Source organism: Kogia breviceps, chromosome 19 (genome assembly GCF_026419965.1).
Source record: "Kogia breviceps isolate mKogBre1 chromosome 19, mKogBre1 haplotype 1, whole genome shotgun sequence".
Classification (NCBI taxonomy): domain Eukaryota; kingdom Metazoa; phylum Chordata; class Mammalia; order Artiodactyla; family Physeteridae; genus Kogia; species Kogia breviceps.
The window spans coordinates 20,271,557-20,292,017 of NC_081328.1; the positions used below are offsets into that span (position 1 = coordinate 20,271,557).

General features: G+C 36.8%; 1 protein-coding gene across 21 annotated transcripts in view; it reads left to right on the forward strand.

Annotated features, from left to right (window-relative positions):
* The window catches only part of SYNRG (synergin gamma), a 101,324-nt gene that overhangs the window by 13,162 nt on the left and 67,701 nt on the right, over window positions 1–20,461 (forward strand). For all 21 annotated transcript variants that reach the window (XR_010838081.1, XR_010838074.1, XR_010838075.1 and 18 more), the window contains exons 4-6: window positions 15,364–15,494; window positions 16,182–16,287; window positions 16,794–16,905. Coding sequence is in view for 4 of the 21 variants with exons in the window: in XM_059048600.2 (XP_058904583.1) it covers window positions 15,364–15,494; window positions 16,182–16,287; window positions 16,794–16,905 (349 nt within the window). In the remaining 17 variants the exon portion in view is untranslated. The remainder of the gene's footprint in view (window positions 1–15,363; window positions 15,495–16,181; window positions 16,288–16,793; window positions 16,906–20,461) is intronic.

Below are 20,461 nucleotides of genomic sequence, written 5' to 3' on the forward strand. Positions count from 1 at the left end.
CTATAAATAATATTTTTATTCCCATTTTATAGATAAGGAAACTTTAGTCAGAGAGATTCAGTGCCCTGTTCAGTGTCATTCAGCTTGTTTCAGAACAGACTGAAGCCAAAGCTATCTTACATTTTGGAGCCTGAGTTGTTAATTACCAGTGTTTCCCAGCCTTTATTCATTTGAGTATCACCTTCATGATTTTTGCCATGTATTATTTAATTAATATTTTTAATTGGTTAGGTTTGCAGCAGGTTCTTAAAGGAATCTTTTCTTGTTAAGTAAATAGAAAACCTCATTTGTTATAAACAGAGGGTAACAAAAAAATAAATATGATGAATCAAAACAATATTACCAAATTCTAGCTAGGTACTGTTACTTATTGAAGTTTATAAACCTCATGTTTACTTTCTCTTTGTTTAAAAAAAAAAAGTTAATTATGTCTACAGTTTACCCACAGATGGTTCAGCAAAAGAAAAAGAGTGTATGTATGTGTAGAAACAGCAGAGACTTCCCTGGTGGTCCAGTGGATAAGGCTCCACGCTCCCTGTGCAGGGGGCCTGAGTTCAATCGCTGGTCGGGGAACTAGATCCCGCATCCTGCAACTAAAGATCCCATGTGCTGCAACTAAGACCTGATGCAGCCAAATAAATAAATATTAAAACAAACAAATATTTTTTAAAAACCCAGAACAAAATAGGGCAAAATGTTAATATTATACTGTTCTTCCAGGGATTCCCTGATGGTCCAGTGGTTAAGAGTCCGTGTTTTCACTGCCGAGGGTGCGGGTTCAATCCCTGGTCAGGGAACTAAGATCCTGCAAGCCCCTAGGCACAGCCAAAAAATTTAAAAATAAAACAAACAAAAAAATACTGTTCTTCCACATTTTCTGTAAATTTTATATTTAAAAAGGAGAATTTAGGTAAAAGTTAATAACACTTAAAACGAGACGTAAATGGGAATCTGAATGAGAGTTGCAGGGGAACTGAAGAGAATTTTCCTGCTAGCATGCCGAGCTTGTGTCCCTGCATAACTGGTCGTGATCATAAATAGTGTAGATTAAAGCAAATAAGGTTGTTTTGTTTTGCTTTGGTTTTGGTTTTAGAATTGGTGAGTGAAATTGATAGTATCATGATTTAATTAGTAAGTACAGCCGAAGGAATGGGCTTTATCCACATTGGTAAATTATCTTCTTCAGCCATGATACCCATTTAACCCAAGTAAACTGAATCCAGGATCAGATCTTTGGCTAAATCCAAAGTGTTATATTATTTTAAAAAAAAGAAAGAAAAAGAAAAAAATCATTCACAAATAAACCAGAACAAAAGGATTTTGTACTATTAATATTTTAAATGCCATATATTTCATTTTTACCTAATTATTTAAATTTTTCTATTCCTGCATGTTTTATATATATTTTAGTATAATAGCACATGTATATAACTTATAAATAATATTGGGAGTTAGCAATCAGAATTTAAGTTTAAACCATTGTCATGTCAAAGTCATTTAAGCAAATAAAGCTTCTATGTTGTGTGTAAAGATTTAGTAAAACTTCCAAATCATTCTTTATTCACCTCCAGTAAGAAGAAAATAGGAATAAATTGAGCTTTTGTAGGTTTTAAGTCCAAGTTACTCAGCTTTCACTAGGTTATGTTACAGAAACAAAAATCCCCAAGTCTCAGTGACTTACAGAAACAGATTTATTTCTCATTTATGATAAGTGTCCTTTATGAGTTAGCTGATTCAGCTCCATGTTCTCTTGATTGTGAGACCCTTACCAAGGACATCCCAGAGATGACCAAACCCTGTGATGTCTTTTAAAGCTTTGTCTCAAAGGCAGGATTTATCAATCACTTCTCACAAAGCAGTATGACTCAAAAACCTCATTAGGAGAGTATACCAGGAGGAATGCACACGACATAGGGATGTGTCATCTTATAGTAAGGGCAGTAAGTAATTGGAAACAGTCTACCAAAGAATACCATGTGTTTCTAATTAAGATTTAGTAAACTTAACACTGAATCTTAACAACTGATACAATTTTTTTTTGGCCATTCCAGAGGGGCTTGTAGGATCTTAGTTCCCTGACCAGAGGTTGAACCCGTGCCATCAGCAATGAAAGCGCAGAGTCCTAACCACTGGACCGCCAGGGAATGCCCACGACTTTAAAATCATTAATTTTCACATTAAACATTGTTTTATAACTTGCATAATTATCTAAAAGAATTTTTTTAAGAGTTTGAAACAACCAAAAACAATAAGGATCTCTAACATGCAGAAAAACAATAAGAAAGTGAACTACCAGATTTGATATCACCCAAATAATTTCCCTGAGTATCAGGAGTTTAGGATTAATGGTTCTAAAGTAAAGAAGCCAAAATCTTTTTCTTTAACCTTTATTCTTGCTGACAGGCATTATGCTACTTGGAAGCTGCTCACTGTTCTTAAAGGAGAAACTCATTCAGATCTTATTTTTCTCCCTCAAACTTAATAACCTTAACCAACCACAGACTGTATGAGGAATACCCATTATTCTTTAGTCACCCCTTAAATGTTTGAAGGGTGCACTTTCAGATAAGAGTCAAAGATGAAAATTAGTCTCGGTTGCCGCATAGCCCTCCACTCCCCAAAACTCATAAAAAGAACACACTTCACAAGATTTAGAATAAATTTTAAAGTTATTATTCAAAATATTTCAAGTATATAGGGAAGAATAGACTATATGATGAACATGTGTGAGCCAATTGCACAGCTTTATCAAAACATTTTTCGTTAAACTTTTAATTTTGAGGTAAATGTCTGTACACATGTACATAAGAAATAATACAGAGATCCTTTCCCTGTTTTCTCCAGTGGTAACAAGTTGCAGAACTACAGTATAATATCACAGCCGGGATGTTGGCATTGATACAGTCAAGATACAGAACATTCCCATCACCCCAGGGATCTCCTCATGTTGACATTTTACAGCAAAATTCATCTCCCTCCCACTTCATACTCCCCCCAACCCTTGTCAATCACTAATATGTTTCCCATTTCTATAATTATGTGATTTCAACAATGTTACCTAAATTGAATCACTAGCCTTTTGAGATTGGCTTTTTTTTTTTTGCTCTGCATAATGCCCTTGAAATTCATCCAAGTTGTTGCATGTACTTCATTTTTATTGCTGAGTAATATTCCATTATTGTATATACTACTGTCTGTTTAAACATCTGGGCTGTTTTTTACTTTTTAGCTATGACAAATAGAGGTTTTTGTGTGAACATAAGGCTTCATTTCTCTGGGATTAACACTCAGGAGTGCGGGATGGCGTGGTATTTGGATGTTTAGTTTTTACAAAAACTGTTTTCTAGAGTGGTTGTACCCTTTTACATTCTCACCAGCAATATATGACTGATCCAGTTTCTCTGTATCCTTGCTAGCATTTGGTGTTGTTATTTTTTATTTTAGCCATTCTGATAGGTGTGTTGTGATATTTCATGATTTTAATTTGCATTTCCCCAATGACTAATGTCAAAAGAAAATTCAAGGAGCTTTACTTGATATGGGTATTTTATTGGGCAAGAAACAAACTATTCCCCAACAGGGAGACCTCAAACTGCAAGTGCTTTCAGCAGTTAGAGTTCATTAGAAACATGAAGGAGTACATTGTGTTCTACTGTGATTATTTTCTAGAAACTTATTTTCCTTTTCATTGCTAAGCCTACTTGTTTGTAGCTGATTAGCTAGGAAACTGTAAGGTCACATTGACATGAGGAAAGCTTAGGTTTTGTTTAAAGTCAGAGTCAGCATTTCGGGGAACTCAGGACAGTGTTACATTTTTGGCTACTGTGAGCCTTTGGTCTAGGGGTATATTCAAAGTGCAGCCTCCATATTGGTTTCTCTTTAACACTAATGATGGTGGACATCTTTCCATGTGCTTATTTGCCGTGGTTACATTCTCTTCAGCAAAATGTCCCTTCCTGTCTTCTGTCCATTTTCTTGTTGGATTTTTTTTGTTATTTTACTGTTGAGTTGCACATATTTTATCCCAGTCTGTAGCTCGTTGTCTTAGTCTGTTCAGGCTGCTATAACAAAATACCAGAGATTGGGTAGCTTATAAACAACATAAGTTTATTTTTCACAGTTCTAGAGGCTGGAAGTCCAAGATCAGAGTGCCCGCCTAGCCAGATGAGGACCCTCTTCCAGGTCACAGACTTCTGGCTGTATCCTCCCAGGGGGGAAAGGACTAGGGAGCTCCGTGGGATCTGTTTTTAAGAGCACTAATCCCATTCATGAGGCTTTGTCTCTCACGACTTAATCACTTCCCAAAGGCCCTACCTACTAATACCATCACCTTTGGGGGTTAGAATTTCAGCATATGAGTTGGGGGAGACACAGACGTTCAGACCATAGCACTTGTCTTTTCATCCTCTTAACAAGGTCCTTCTCAGAGAAAAAAATTTTAATTTTGATGAAATCCAATTTATCAGTTTTTCACTTTATAAAACATGCATTGGTATAAGTCTGAGAATTCTTCACCTTGCCCTAGATCCTGAAGATTTTTCTCATATTTTTTCTAAAAGTTTTACATTTAAGTCCACTATCCATTCTGAGTTAGCTTTTGTACAAGGTATGAAACTTTGATTGGGGTTTATTTTTTTGCCTATGGATGTCCAATTGCTCCAGTACCATTTGTTGTAAAGGCTGTCCTTCCTCCATCAGAGTGCTTTTGTATTTTTGTCAAAATCAGTTGGGCATGTTTATGTGAGTGTTTTTCTAGGTTTTCTGTTCTGTTCCATTGACTTATGTGTCTACTAGTCTTGATTACAGTAGCTATGTAAGATTGATTCCTCCCATGTTTTCTCCAACTTTATTGCAGTAAAATACACATAACATAAAGTTTACCACCTTAGCCATTTTTAAGTATACAGTTCAGTGGTATTAAATAGTCACATTGTTGTGCAGCCATTACCACCATCCATCCTCATAACTCTTTTCGTCTTGTAAATCTGAAACTCTGTACCTGTTGTACAGTAACTCCCCATTTTTCCCTTTAGGTCTTTATGTTTTTTGCGTTTTGGGGGGGTTTTTTTTGGCCGCACTGCATGGCATGTGGGATCCTAGTTCCCTGACCAGGGATCACACCTGCGCCCCCTGCACTGGAAGCGCTTTGTCTTAACCACTGAACTGCCAAGGAAGTCCCTAGGTCTTTATAATTTTGATTACTCTAAGTACGTCATGTAAGTAGAATCATACAGTATTTGTCTTTTTGTGACTGGTTTATTTTCACTTAGCATAATGTGCTCAGGGTTTATCCATGTTGTAGCATATTGCAGAATTTCCTTCCTTTTTAAGACTAACATTCCGTTGTATGTATATATGACACTTTGCTTATCCATTCATTGGTCTTTGGACACTTGGGTTGAGTCCATGTTTTAGCTATTGTGAGTAATACTGCTATGAACACGGGTGTACAAATATCTCTTTTAGACTCTGCTCTCAACTCTTTTGGGTATATACTCAGAAATGGAATTGCTGGGTCATATGGTAATTCTATTTTAATTTTTTGAGGAACCTCCATACTGTTTTCCACAGCAACTGTACCATTTTATTCCCACTAACAATATAAAAGAGTTCCAAATTTTCCACGTCCTCGCCAACACTTATTTTCCTTTTTTTGATAGGAGCCATCCTAATGGTTGTGAGGTGGTATCTCATTATAGTTTTGATTTGCATTTCCCTAATGATTAGTGATGTTGAGCATCTTTTTATGTGCTTATTGGCCATTTGTATATCTTTGGAGAAATGTCTGTTCAGTTCCTTTGTCCTTTTTTTAAAAATTTTATTTATTTATTTTTGGCTGTGTTGGGTCTTCATTGCTGCACGTGAGTTTTCTCTAGTTGTGGCACACGGGGGCTACTCTTCATTGAGGTGCACAGCCTTCTCATCGCGGCTGCTTCTCGTTGTGGAGCACGGGCTCTAGGCATGTGAGCTTCAGTAGTTGTGGCTCACGGGCTCTAGAGTGCAGGCTCAGTAGTTGTGGCACACGGGCTTAGTTGCTCTGCGGCATGTGGGATCTTCCTGGATTAGGGGTCGAACCCGTGTCCCCTGCGTTGGCAGGCGGATTCTTAACCACTGCACCACTAGGGAAGCCCCTTTGCCCATTTTTGAACTGAGTTTTTTGTTGTTGAGTTTTAGGAGCTTCCTATATGTTGTGGATATTAACCCCTTATCATATATGTAATGTGTAAATATTATCTCCCATTCTGTGGACTGCTTTTTTACTCTGTGGATTGTGCCCCTTAATATACAGATTTTTAAAATTTTCATGAAGTCCAACTTGTCTTTTTTCTTTTGTTGCCTTTGCTTTTTGGTGTCATATTCAAGAAAGCATTGCCAAATCCAGTATTATGAAGTTTCTGTTCTATGTCTTCTACTGAGAGTTTTATTGTTTTGGTCTTACATTTAGGTTCTTGATCCATTTGGAGTTAATTTTTGTATATGGTGTTGGGTAAGGGTCCAATTTTGTTGAAAACCACCATTTATTGAAAAGACTGTCATTTACCCATAGAATGGTCTTGGTACCTTTGTCAAAAATCATTTTGACCTGTATATGCAAGGGTTTATTTCAGGGCTTTCTATTCTTTTCCATTGGTCTATATGCCTTTATGCAACTACCATCACTGCTTTGATTACTGTAGTTTTGTAGCAGGAAATCAGGAAGCCTGAGTCCTCCAGTTTTCTTCTTTTTCAAGATTGTTTTGGCTATTCAGGGTCCCTTGAGTATGAATTTTATTTTATTTTATTTATTTTAGTTTTTTGAGGACTTGGTATACTGTTTTCTTTCTGTTTAATTTTTTTTCATATTTTGTTTATTTTTGGCTGTGTTGGGTCTTCATTGCTGCACGTGGGCTTTCTCTAGTTGTGGAGAGCAGGGGCTACTCTTTGTTGCGGTACGTGGGCTTCTTATTGCGGTGGCTTCTCTTGTTGTGGAGCACGGGCTCTAGGCACACGGGCTCAGTAGTTGTGGCACACAGGCTTAGTAGTTGTGGTGCATGGGCTTTGTTGCTCCGCGGCATATGGAATCTTCCCGTACCAGGGCTTGAAACCGTGTCCCCTCCATTGGCAGGTGGATTCTTAACCACTGCGCCACCAGGGAAGTCCCACTGAGTATGGATTTTAGGATGGGTTTTTCTATTTCTGCAAAAATGTCACCAGTATTTTTATAGGGATTGCTTTTGTAGTTTGCTTTGGGTAATATTGACATTTTAACAATATTAAGTCTTTCAATCCATGAAGCATGCGTTGTGTTTCTATTTATTTATGACTTCTTTCATTTCTTTCAGCAGTTTTTGGTAGTTTTCATTGGGTAAATCTTTCACCTCCTTGGTTAACTTAGTTCCTAAGTTTTTTCTGTTTTTTTTGATGCTATTGTAAATGGAATTGTTTTTGTAATTTCCTTTTTGGATGTTCATTTTTTGTGTATAGAAATACACATGATTTTAAAACATTATTTTAATGTCAAGTTTTTTCTAGTGGTACATACCTCACTTTCTTAGTGCTTAGGGAGAAATACAATCTGAAAGCTTTATTTTGTTTCCATTTAATATTTGAACAATATATTTCTCTAAGTTCTAGAACAGTCCATTTTTCATTTAATTTTGAGCATTTTATGCTTTTTTTTTTTTTTTGGTGGGAAGAGTAATTGTTTCTGCTGACATTCCTTCACCTCTTTTGGCTCCCACACCCCTATAGCAAGGTTGGCTTATGATTTTTGTGTGTTGACTTTGTATCCTGCCCCTTGCTGAATTCATTTAGTAGTTCTAACAGCTTTTTTGTGGAGTCTTTATGATTTTCTACAGATAAGATCATATCATCTGCAAACAGAGATCATTTTACTTCTTCCTTTATAACTTGGATGCCTTTTATTCCATTTTTTCCCTAATTGTTCTGGTTAGAACTTCCACTACTGTTTTGAATAGAAGTGGGCATCCGTGCCCTATTTTGTTTTTTTCTTTTTGGCCACACCGCGCAGCATGTGGGATCTTAGTTCCCCAACCAGTGATTGAACCGGGCCGCCTGCAGTGGAAGCATGTAGTCTTAACCACTGGACCACCAGGGAAGTCCCCCCTGCCCTATTTCTGATCTTAGAGGAAAAGCTTTCTGTCTTTCACCTTTGAGTATGATGTTCACAGTGGGTTTTTCATGTATAACCTGTATTGTGTTGAGGTAATTTTTTTCTGTTCCTAGTTTGTTGAGTGTTTTTTGTCATGAAATGCAGTTGTATTTTGTCAGATGCTTTTTCTGCATCCATTGAAATGAATATGTGGTATTTACATGGATCATTTTTCATATATTGAACCAGCCTTGCACTACAGAAATAAATCCCAATTGGTCATGGTTTATATCCTTTTACCATGCTGCTGAATTCTGATTGCTGGTGTTTTGTTGAGGATTTTTGCATTAGTGTTCATAAGGGATGTTGATCTGTAGTTTCTTTTCATGTAGTGTCTTTGTCTGGCTTTGGTACCAGGGTTATACTGGCCTTAGCATAACCTCTCTCCTCTTCAATGTTTTGGAAAAGTTTGAGAAGAATTGCTATTATTTCTTCTTTAAGTGTTTGGTATAATTCACCAACAAAACTATCAGGGCAGGGCTTTTCTTTGTTGGGAAATTTTCATTACTGGTTCAATCTCATTAGCTATTAGCCTGATTCCTCTCACGTTGTTATTATTTTCAAAATTGTTTTAACTATTCTAAGTTCCTTTGCCTTTCCATAAAATTTTAGAATAATGTTGTCTAGATCTACAAAAGTTCTTGTTGGAGTTTTGGTAGGAATTATATTAAACCTTTATATCAACTTGGGGGAAATTGACATCTTTAATATGAAGATTCTTTGAATATATGAACATGGTATGTCTCTCCATTTTTTTAGGTCTTCTTTGGTTTCTTCATCAGCATTGTATTGTTTTCAGCATACAAGTCTTGTGAATGTTTTGTTAGATTTACATCTAAGTATTTCATTCTTTTGAGTAATTGTAAATGGCATTATATTGTTAATTTCTGTGTTAATGTGTTCATTGCTAGTATATAGAAATACAAATTGATTTCTGTATATTTGTCTTGTAACCTGAAACCTTGCTGAACTCACGTATTAGTTCTAGGAATTTTTGTGTAGATTCCTTTAGATTTTCTACTTAAACAGTCATGTCATCCTTTTATCAAGTTTTAACCTGCCATATTTGCTTCACATTTTTTAAAAGACTTTAACAATATAAGTGTAATTTTCTTCCTCTACTTACCCAGAGATAGTTATCACTATCATGAATTCACTTTTTATTGTTTCCACATGTATTCTGTACTTTTTAAAATATATGTTTGTATATTCATGAATGTTATATAATATTTTCTAGGTTTTAAAATTTTACATAAGTGTGTTCCCTTTTGCATTTGATTTTTTCATTTAACGTCGTTTTTCTCCAAGATTTATCCCAGTTGTGGAATGATGGATGCCAAGTTTGTTCATATAGCTGCTAGTAGTATTCCATTGCATGAATATATATTCTTCTATTGATGGACATTTAAGTTGCTTCCAATTTTTTGCTCTGTTTTGGTTTTATTGATTTCTAAGTGTTCATTATATATTCTGGATTCTACCCTTCGTGGTTATTTGTGCTGTCGATATCTCCTTCTAGACTTTGGCTTGCCTTTTAATTTTGTTTTTGGTGTCATGTTTTGTAGAAGTTAAGTCAGATGGATAAATCATTTCTTTTATGGTTTGAGTTTTTTGTGTCTCATCTAAGACATAATCCTACCCTGGGGTAATAATGATATTCTCCTGTATTTTCTTATTAAAAAATTTAAAGTTTCTTTTTATATATAGGTCCTTAATCTACCTGGAATTGTTCTTTGGTATCAGTGTGAGGCTGAAGGGTCTAATTTTATTATTTTCCATTTGAGTAGACAGTTGTCCCCAAAACCATTTCTCAATAGCCCATTCTTTTTTGTGCGGCATGTGGGATCTTAGTTCCCTGACAAGGGATCAAACCCATGCCCCCTGCAGTGGAAGCGTGGAGTCCTAACCACTGGACTGTCAGGGAATTCCTCTTGGCAGCCCATTCTTTTTTTTTTTTTTTTTTTTTTTTTAAATTATTCACTGTGGTGGCTTCTCTTGTGTGGAGCCCGGGCTCTAGGCACAGGCTTCAGTAGTTGTGGCTTGCGGGCTCTAGGCACAGGCTTCAGTAGTTATTGGTTCGTGAGCTCTAGAGCACAGGCTCAGTAGTTGTGGCACGTGGGCTCAGTAGTTGTGGCGCATGGGCTTAGTTGCTCCGCAGCATGTGGGATCTTCCCGGACCAGGGCTTGAACCCGTATTCCCTGCATTGGCAGGCGGATTCTTAACCACTGAGCCACCAGGAAAGCCCAGTAGCCCATTCTTTACATGTTGATTTCCAAGATTACTCCTGTAATGTCAAATTTCTTTATATGCATTGGATTAGTTTTTGAGCTCTTCTATTTGTCCCATTGCTATATCTGTCTATCTCTACATCAATAAACATCTTACTGTCTTAATTGTTCTAGCCCAAGATAAGCCTTGATATCTGGTAGTGTGGATCCTCCTTTTTCTTTTAAAGAATTATAGCTATTCATGGTCACGTTCCCTTCAGTATAAATTTTGAGATAAGCTTGTCAAATTCCATATAAAACCTGTCGTGATTTTGATTGAAATTGACATTTCAGGGACTTCCCTGATGGCGTAGTGGTAAAGAATCTGCCTGCCAGTGCAGGGGACACGGGTTCAAGCCCTGGTCCGGGAAGATCCCACATGTTGCAGAGCAACTAAGCCCGTGCGCCACAACTACTGAGCCTGCGCTCTAGAGCCCGCAGGCCACAACTACTGAGCCCGAGTGCCACAACTACTGAAGCCCGCACGCCTAGAGCCCGTGCTCTGCAACAAGAGAAGCCACCCAATGAGAAGCACAGGAACCACAACAAAGAGTAGACCCCGCTCACTGCAACTAGAGAAAAGCCTGTGCGCAGCAACAAAGACCCAAGGCAGCCAAAAATAAAAATAAAATAAAATAAATTTTTTTTTTAAAGAAATCAACATTTTTACTCTTTTAGTCTTACTGTCGTACCTCTCCACTTACTCATATCTTCAGTAGCCTTCAGTAGCCTTCAACTTGGGGTGAGCTTCTTTATCTTTTAGTCTTCTTAGTAGTTTATGGGATGTATCTCAGATTTCTGAGTTATTTCTTTTGCTGTGTTATTCACTCACTGTATAGCTAAGGATTAGTGTCTCTTAACTTTTTGGTTTATCTAGATTTCAAAAGAATGTATAAAATTAGACTGTATGAAATGCATAAAGTTACTTTTCAGGAGAAGGAGAAACACAAAATGCCATTTAGCAAGTTTGAATCTTCCTGAAGAACAGAATTGTGTAAATAGAAAGGTAATATGCATAATAACACCTTCTTTCATTCTTTATTATTTTTGTGGAATATCTCATTTTGTCTTTTAGCCTATATGATTTGGGTGGTTTCTTTTGTGTTTTGTGTGCCTTGAGTAAACTGAGTCAAAATTTAAAAAAGAAATTTTAATCCCTTACCACAAAAAAGAAATGGTAATTATGTGACATGGCAGAGGTGTTAGCTAATGCTATGGTGTTAATCATTTTGCAGTATATAAGTGTATCAAATCAACATGTTGCACACCTTAAACTCATACAATATATGTCAGTTACATTTCAATAAAACTGGAAAAATAAGGAACTGATTAAATTATAGATTGGGGGAAAAAAATGTAATGCTGGGGCTCTGGCACTAATTTTTAGCAGCAAGAGAACCACAGTGTGATTAAAAGTAAGTATGCATAGCCATTACTACTCAAGATTTAGAGTAGGGAGTGTTAGTAATTAAGCAATATGACTTCTTGGAATTCCAGTTATAAAGTACTAGAAACCATTCATAAGCCTTCCAGGCTGCTAGTATTTATTGAGCAGGTTTGTGTCTGAGCACATGAATAGAAACAGAAAAAAAAAATTTTTTTTAATTTTAAGTTTGAATTTTATGGTGGTTGTTGGTAGATGGAGAGGGAGCATAGCATAATGATGGAGAACATGGATTTGGAGACCAGAAGCAGCTTGGGTCTAATCCTGGCTCTGACACTTGCCAGTAATGAGTGAGATACTTAACTATTTTCTGCTTCAATTTCCTCATCTGTAAAATGAGAATAATAGTAGCACCTACTGCTTAGATTTGTTGTAAGGATTAAATTAATTAATACATGTAAAGCACTTAGAAAAGTCCCTGGAACATAGTACAGGCTTCATAAGGGTTATTACTAAGGTCTTCTTATTGATCATTATCAGAAATATCCCTAATTCTGATGATCTTACACATATATTGAGAATAATGTATGTAAATGCCTAGTTCTATAGCTGACATATGGCAGGAACACAGTAAAATGATACCTATAACTATTGTGTTCTTTTTTCTTATCTAGTTGCTTAATTCTGTATTTGCTTGAGGAATCTTATTTTGTTTCAGAAAAAAATTGAATCATTACTGCTTTTGAAAGTGTTCTATTCTGTCATTAGTATTGTTTCTAATGTATAAAGTATATTTCTAATGTATAAAGATAATTATTTCTATCGTAGCTGTTATTTACTTATATGTACTAGACAGTGTTCTAGGTGCTTTACACATATTATGTTACTTCTAGACCTTAAAACAATCTTCCACTGTCTTGGTAAAGGTTCACAACAAGAAGGTATTTTGGATAAGTTCAAAAGAAATACTTTTTTTATTTGAGGGAAACAGTTACATGATTTCTGTTAAAGGAAAATCAGACAAAATATACTTTAAGGCAGAAAGCCTTAAAAGCCTGGAGGTAAAAAGGATATTTCATTTTGATGAGAGATTACATTCACCAGAAAGATTAACAGTTTGTATGCACCTAATAACCTGGCCTCAAAATGTATAAGACAGAAACTGACAGAAAAACAAGGTGAAATAGACAAACACACAATCAGTAAAGATAAAGGTTTAAACAACCTTCTTAACAAGCATATTAACTAGTGGATAAATAGGACACTGTTCCCAACAATTGCAAAATACACTTTCTTTTTAAGCAAACATGGAATATTTATTAAAATTGAAATGTGCTGGGCCATAGCAAATCTCAAGAAATGTCAAAGGGTTGAAATCTTACATAGTAGGAGTCCTCATAAGACTCCTGTGTTGGGGATCCATTTGAGATCTGTAGTCAGGAATTTAAGGTGAATTATCAAGGTTTTTTTCTCCAGCAAGGTTAAATGGTTTGGTTGTAAGGATAAGAGAAGGTGATTAGTTGACTAACCAGGAATGAGGTTTCCCAGGACACCATATCAAGGAAGCCAGAGGTAAGGGAGCTAAGGATGTTTACAGAGGCATTTAATATTGAATCCTGGAGTCTAAGCTGAGCAAGAAGAGAAGTGAGGACATGATGAGGATGATGGACAGTGGGAAGGTGGTAAGATTAGTGGATGGGAGGGGGAGGTATTAATGAAATAAGAGAATTGCTGGAGTACATGAGCTGGAGGGATAGAACGTGGTGGTCAGGTGTTGGGATGTTTAAAATCAAGATTTTGGAGACGATGCAGTTACTGGGGCGGATGATCAGGGGAGATGGCCGAGGAATGGGAAACTGGAATGGTATGTTGGACATGATTGTGATGACAAGACCTGAAAGGCCACAGTGTTAAATGAGTCATCCATATGATTATTGACGTCACCAAGAGCAGTTTAGGAGTCGAATGGACCATAGCAAGGTTCTGAAGCCTTTAGTTGAAGAGTGAGGGAGTTGAGGGTCAGTAGTTGACATAAACAAGTTAGGATAGTAAATGATGAAGTCTGATGGCAAGAAATTAAAATGTGTTCAGGTTTTTGGAGGAAAAGGGTTTAGAAGAAGCAAGGAGGAATATTGCCTGTCTACAGGAAATGTTGGAAGAAAAGTAGCAATCTCCAAATGAGAGGGCTTCCAGGGACAGCCAAGTTTCAAGTTAGGGAACTGAAGGGGAACTTTTCAGGGAGAAGGTTGAATAACAGAGGAATTTTCGCTCAGTAAAAATTATCCATTTTCATCATCATCATCATTATTCATATTAGATTTTGTGGTTCGCTGTTGTGTAATACCATTCTTACTTCTGGACACTTAAGTAAACTTTATACTGTTGTATTGATATGTCATTTACTTTTTTTTTTTTTTTTTGTGGTACGCTGGCCTCTCACTGTTGTGGCCTCTCCTGTTGCGGAGCACAGGCTCCGGACGCGCAGGCTCAGCGGCCATGGCTCACGGGCCCAGCCGCTCCGCGGCACGTGGGATCTTCCCGGACTGGGGCACGAACCCGTGTCCCCTGCATCGGCAGGCGGACTCTCAACCACTGCACCACCAGGGAAGCCCTGTCATTTACTATTGATTTTTTTTATTATTGATATTTTCTGTAAAAGTTTGGATAGCCAAGCCTATGATAATATCAAAATAATCATTATCCTATCATATTGGAAAATCGTGTTTAATCTCATTTGTGGAATAACTACCATATTCCAGGCGCTTATCTATTGCTGGAAATACAGACATGTAAGATACGATACCTCTTCTCAAAGATTATGGATCAGTGAACTCACCAGATATAACTTGTGAGTTGTACACACACACAGCCTTACACAGACTGAAAGACTTTACACACACACCCTCAGACTATTCTAGCAGTGGTGGTCCCCTCAAAGACATGAAGGAAATCGAAGGGGCAAGATATTAAGGGGAGCCTTTGATTTTTAGCCTGTGTTCTTTGAATCTTGTATTAAAATGCATTTATATAGTTTTTTAATAATTAATATTAAATATTCTATTAAAGTGCCTTTATATAGTTCATTAATTAAAAATAAAATTTATGGGGGCTTCCCTGGTGGTGCAGTGGTTGAGAGTCTGCCTGCCGATGCAGGGGACGCGGGTTCATGCCCCGGTCCGGGAAGATCCCACATGCCGCGGAGCGGCTGGGCCCGTGAGCCATGGCCACTGAGCCTGCGCGTCCGGAGCCTGTGCTCCACAACGGGAGAGGCCACAACAGTGAGAGGCCCGCGTACCGCAAAAAAAATAAAATAAAAAATAAAAATAAAATTTATGGAAGTAACAGGGTTTTTTTGTAGTAATTAAAAGGAGAAATTGTGGGGACTTCCCTGGTGGTCCAGTGGTTAATACTCCATGCTTCCACTGTAGGGGGCGCAGGTTCAATCCCTGGTTGGGGAACTGATCCTGCATGCTGTGTGGCGCAGCCAAAGGGGAAAAAAAAAGGTTAAAAGGAGAAATTGTGTTTTTTTAAGCTTAAATCTTTGTCTGTTTTTTTCTAGGCAGGGATACCAATGGGACCAATACCATCAGGAGGAATGCCTTACCTGGGACAAGCACCATTCCTAGGAATGCGTCCTCCAGGCCCACAGTACACTCCAGACATGCAGAAGCAGTTTGCCGAGGAGCAGCAGTAAGAGATCTCAGGGTGCAAGGATAAAGATACATGATAGCAATCAATTTAAAAATTGTCACATGATCCGGAGTGCAGATTTGAAGCTGCAACAGTCACGGTGCCTTTACGGTGCCTTTAAAACTCTTTAAAATACTCTTATTATTTAAAAGTTTAAAGCCAGAAGGGACCTTAGAGATCCTGTAATTCAATCCTCTGACTTTACATCTGGGGAAAGTGAGGTCCAAAGAAATAAGCAAGTGTCAGGCTGGGTTACACAGTTACCAGTAAGACCTGGACCCGAGTTTGGGCCTTCTGAGTCCCAGAACCACTGCTCTTTCTCATGTATGATACTGCCTCCTCAAGTAGAAGTTTCTTTTTTGTATGCAGAGCAAAGAGTGTTTTTATTTCGTTTACCTCCCTCTCTGGTTTTGGTAATTACTTGGAATGTAAAATATTGTCTCCTCCCCTTGCTAATTAGACAGGAAATAAATTCACGTCTATAATTTAGGTAAATCACTTTTTAGACTTATTTCATATATTTAGAAATTAATATAGTGGTGAAATAGGATTGTCTTCAGAAAATTAGATATAATTATCAGTGAAGTTTTTAGTCCTAGAAATGCAAGATGACTTTGTAGAAGAAATATGAATGTAACAGTTGATAATCCCTGAAGCTGGCTCTTTACTAGATTGTTTTTCCTTCAGAAAACGATTTGAACAGCAGCAAAAGCTCTTAGAAGAAGAAAGAAAAAGACGGCAGTTTGAAGAGCAGAAGCAAAAGCTCAGACTTCTGAGTAGTGTGAAACCCAAGGTAACGTATTCCAGCACACAGCATACCCCCGAATGTGCCTCTTCTCAGTCGTTCAGTGGGTTTTGTCAGGCGGGCACCAGCGCAAGCTGAGGCTGTGGTTGATTCGTTTTAGTTTTGTCTAAGTCCGAAAGCAAAGGACTTTTCTTTTTCTGTAAAGATACTTTATTGTTGAAGGGAATGGGATAGCAGCCATTATCTCCTCAACTCTTGTTTTCTACCTTTGGAATGCTTTAATCTTTTCCTGGGAAGCATTAATACTGGATACTTAATATCTAACAGCAGTAGCCTAAAGTATTTCCTAAATGGGCCTTTTAATAATCTTTAGAGTGTTGTTTTACGCCTTCACTTTATGTCAATATTTTTCTGACTTGGAAAATTCTCTCTCCAAAGTATGTGGTAAAAATATTGTAAATTGGTGAATATCTGCACTTTTCTTTCAACTTGTGTGGATTAGGAGAAGTGTGAGAGACAAGTGAAGAAATATGTATACATTTATTGTCTCCCAGACAGGAGAGAAGAGTAGAGATGATGCTTTGGAAGCCATAAAAGGAAACTTAGATGGGTTTTCCAGAGATGCTAAGATGCATCCTACTCCAGCATCACACCCTAAGAAACCAGGTAGTTTTAATTTAAAAATTTTCTTTTGTTGAAAGGTGACTTATAGTCCCTGTGTGTTTAATTGACCGTTATGTGTGTGGGTGGAGAGTGAATGTTGAACTCCTCCTTCAAGCTAAGTACAGATTTGGATGTTTTAAAATTTACAGTGGGTTAAGAGCTCTGGTCTAGACAATCTTGGGAGGAAGAAACCTCTGTCTTCTAGTAAATGTCAGTATGACAACTTGTAAATCTTCTGTATAAATGAGTATGTTAACGTTAGTAAAATCCATTCACTGAAAGCAAATGTAGTAAAGGGGTTTACCATTTCATTCTCATTATTTTAAAATAGTTTTACTTTTGATGTACTAGTTCAGATTTTTTTCAATGTGATGAAACTTACAAATTTTCTAAATGACTCCTTTAAAAAGTCATGGATTTATGGGGCTTCCCTGGTGGCGCAGTGGTTGAGAGTCCGCCTGCCGATGCAGGGGACACGGGTTCGTGCCCCGGTCCGGGAAGATCCCACATGCTTCAGAGCGGCTGCGACTGTGAGCCATGGCCGCTGAGCCTGCGTGTCCAGAGCCTGTGCTCCGCAGCAGGAGAGGCCACAACAGTGAGAGGCCCACGTACCGCAAAAAAAAAAAAAAAAAAAAAAAATCATGGATTTGTATGTATAAAATAGATAACTAATGAGAACCTACTGTATAGCATAGGGAACTCTACTCAGTGCTCTCTGGTGACCTAAATGAGAAGGAAATCCAAAAAATAGGGGATATATGTATATGTATAGCTGATTCACTTTGCTGTACAATATAAAATAACACAATATTGTAAAGCAACTATCCTCCAATTTTTAAAAAGTCATGGATTAAATAATATTTCTCATGAAATTTTAGTTTTTAAAATACATTCCTTTGTAGTTTTAATTTTCATTTACCATCCAATAAGCAAAAGAAAAGTACCTAATAGAGCAGGGTAAAGAGATATTTTTGGGGGGTTTTTTGCATGTGTTTTAAACATTTAGCAGTTGAAATGAGTCTTATCTTCACATAACTGTTACCACATCCTTTTTGTAAATTTGATATTTTGACATTCTCAGCTAATTTCAAGAATAACATACCATTAATAGGTGAATAGTTTTCATAAATCATCCAGCCAAGTGCTATTTTCTGCAGGCATGTATTACATTGACAATTTTTATAGGTACCTTTTATAGGTGATATCAGGAGGGCATAATCTAATATTGGCATAGTAACGAGTTCTTGACTTTCTGGGACAGCTTTGCCTCTGTGCTATTAATTTCACTTGCTAGATTATATACTCAGATTATCGTTGCAAAAATATGCCCCGAAGTAAAATATATACTGATATTGAAAAGGGAATGGATATTAGCAATCAGAATGAGTTCAGAAAGGAAAAACATACCTAAAAATGAAAATTATAAGCTGAATAAGCTAGTCAGTAAGTCATTTAAGTATAGTCATTGGAATGGTAAAACTGGACCCAGCATGGAACTTAGATAAAGGAGAAGAAGGCAGAGAGGAATGGTCATTGTTAGGTCACATACTGTTCTATCCATATAGAATGCCCCCTTTGGACAACTGGGTATGGTTTAACAACTTCATTGTTAAGTAATAAATTGGTGTTTTGATGTTCAAATAATCTCTTGAGTTCAGTCAACATGCATCCAGTTAGCTGTTTCTAGTTAACTGCTTCATGCTTTGCTAGAAGAATATTTTTTTGAAGCAAGCCCAAGGAATTTCCAGAGCTTCTCCAGCTAGGGTCTTAAACCTACGCCTAAAGTATGTAAAAAGTTTCCAGCCTTTTTACCACCAGAAGCATAAACGCCCATAGACTGTTTATCTTAAAATACTGAATATACAAACTGTATCACATAATTTTTATACTTCTTATTAATCATATATACATATATCGCTACAAGAGTTTCTAAGCCAAAATATATACCACATAGAATTAACATAATTCCAGTCAAATGTAAAGAAATTTTTAGCCTAAAAAAAAAAGAAAGAAAAGAAAAAAAGTTGGTTTAGCCTAAACAGTCAGCTACTATATCCATAGTAGCTGTCAGTTTTGCATTGTTACTATTTTCTACCAGTACTGATCTGAGAACCCAAATTGAGAGCTTAAATATACACTCTCAGTAACCATTATTGGGAAGGTTGGGATTCATTATGACATGGCTTTTCTTAAACAAAATTCATTAAGGCAGTAATTTTGCATATTCATTTTGCATCGTTCATAGAACTTTAATGCTTCCAGGCTTTATTTCATGGATCCAAAAGAGAAGGGTCCAAAAGAGAAGCACATAGTGACCCCATTTTTCAAATGAGAGCCTTTTTTAAAAAAGACTGCTCCTTGTGACATTAGACTTTAGTAAATGTTAAAGCAATACAAAGAAGTTAAAAATGTGAAGAAGCAACAATAATAGTATTGTTAATGAGCCTAGTATTAAACATAATCCCTGTAGAGAAGGTTTATTACATAAGTGAATCTCATATTTAACAGTAAAAAGCCACAGTGATATTTATATCTTTTAGAGGCAAAGATCTTTTAAACATAGCTCTTAGGGTTTACTTTCTTAAACTGGCTTTTGAGTTATTTGACTTAGCACTTTATGATGTCCTAATTTTGATGCTTTTCACAAGAAAATATCACTTTGGTAATATGTTTGATGTTCTTGTTGCCTTTGTAATTTTCATTCCCCACACAGTAAGTTTCATCCTCACATGAAATATGAACTATGCCAAGTGTGTGGATTAGGCATGATTTATCAACAATTACAAGTATGCATCATGCATTGCTTTTTACTGGCATAATGAAATTTAATCATCAGTATGTATCTGTCTAAAATGTATTCAGCAGCATATAGGTAGGTTCTCTTATTTATATTGGTTTGAGAAAATACTATCCAGATAAACAGATCAATTGGATTTCAAAAATAATCACCACTTTGATGTAAATTATTAGTGGTCTCAAGGAAAAAAAATAAGTGCTAACTTAATAAAAGAAGGAAATAAATTTTGAGTTTTACATTTTTCTGTTTTTGAGTGAAATGCAAAATAGCTATAAAACCTCTTTTAAAAAAGACTAAAAATGAAATTGAGTTATTTGTAGTGAGGTGGATGGACCTAGAGTCTGTCATACAGAGTGAAGTAAGTCAGAAAAGCAAATACTGTATGCTAGCACATATACATGGAATCTAAAAAAAAAAATGGTTCTGATGAACGTAGGGGCAGGATAGGAATAAAGACGCAGATGTAGAGAATGGACTTGACACGGGGAGGTGAAAGGGTAAGCTGGGACGAAGTGAGAGAGTAGCATTGACATATATACACTACCAAATGTAAAATAAATAGCTAGTGGGAAGCAGCTGCACAGCACAGGGAGATAAGCTTGGTGCTTTGTGACCACCTAGAGGGGTGGGATAGGGAGGCGCAAGAGGGAGGGGATATGGGGGTATACGTATGCATATAGCTGATTCACTGTTATGCACAACAGAAACATAACACACCATTGTAAAGCAATTATACTCCAATAAAGATGTTAAAAAAAACAG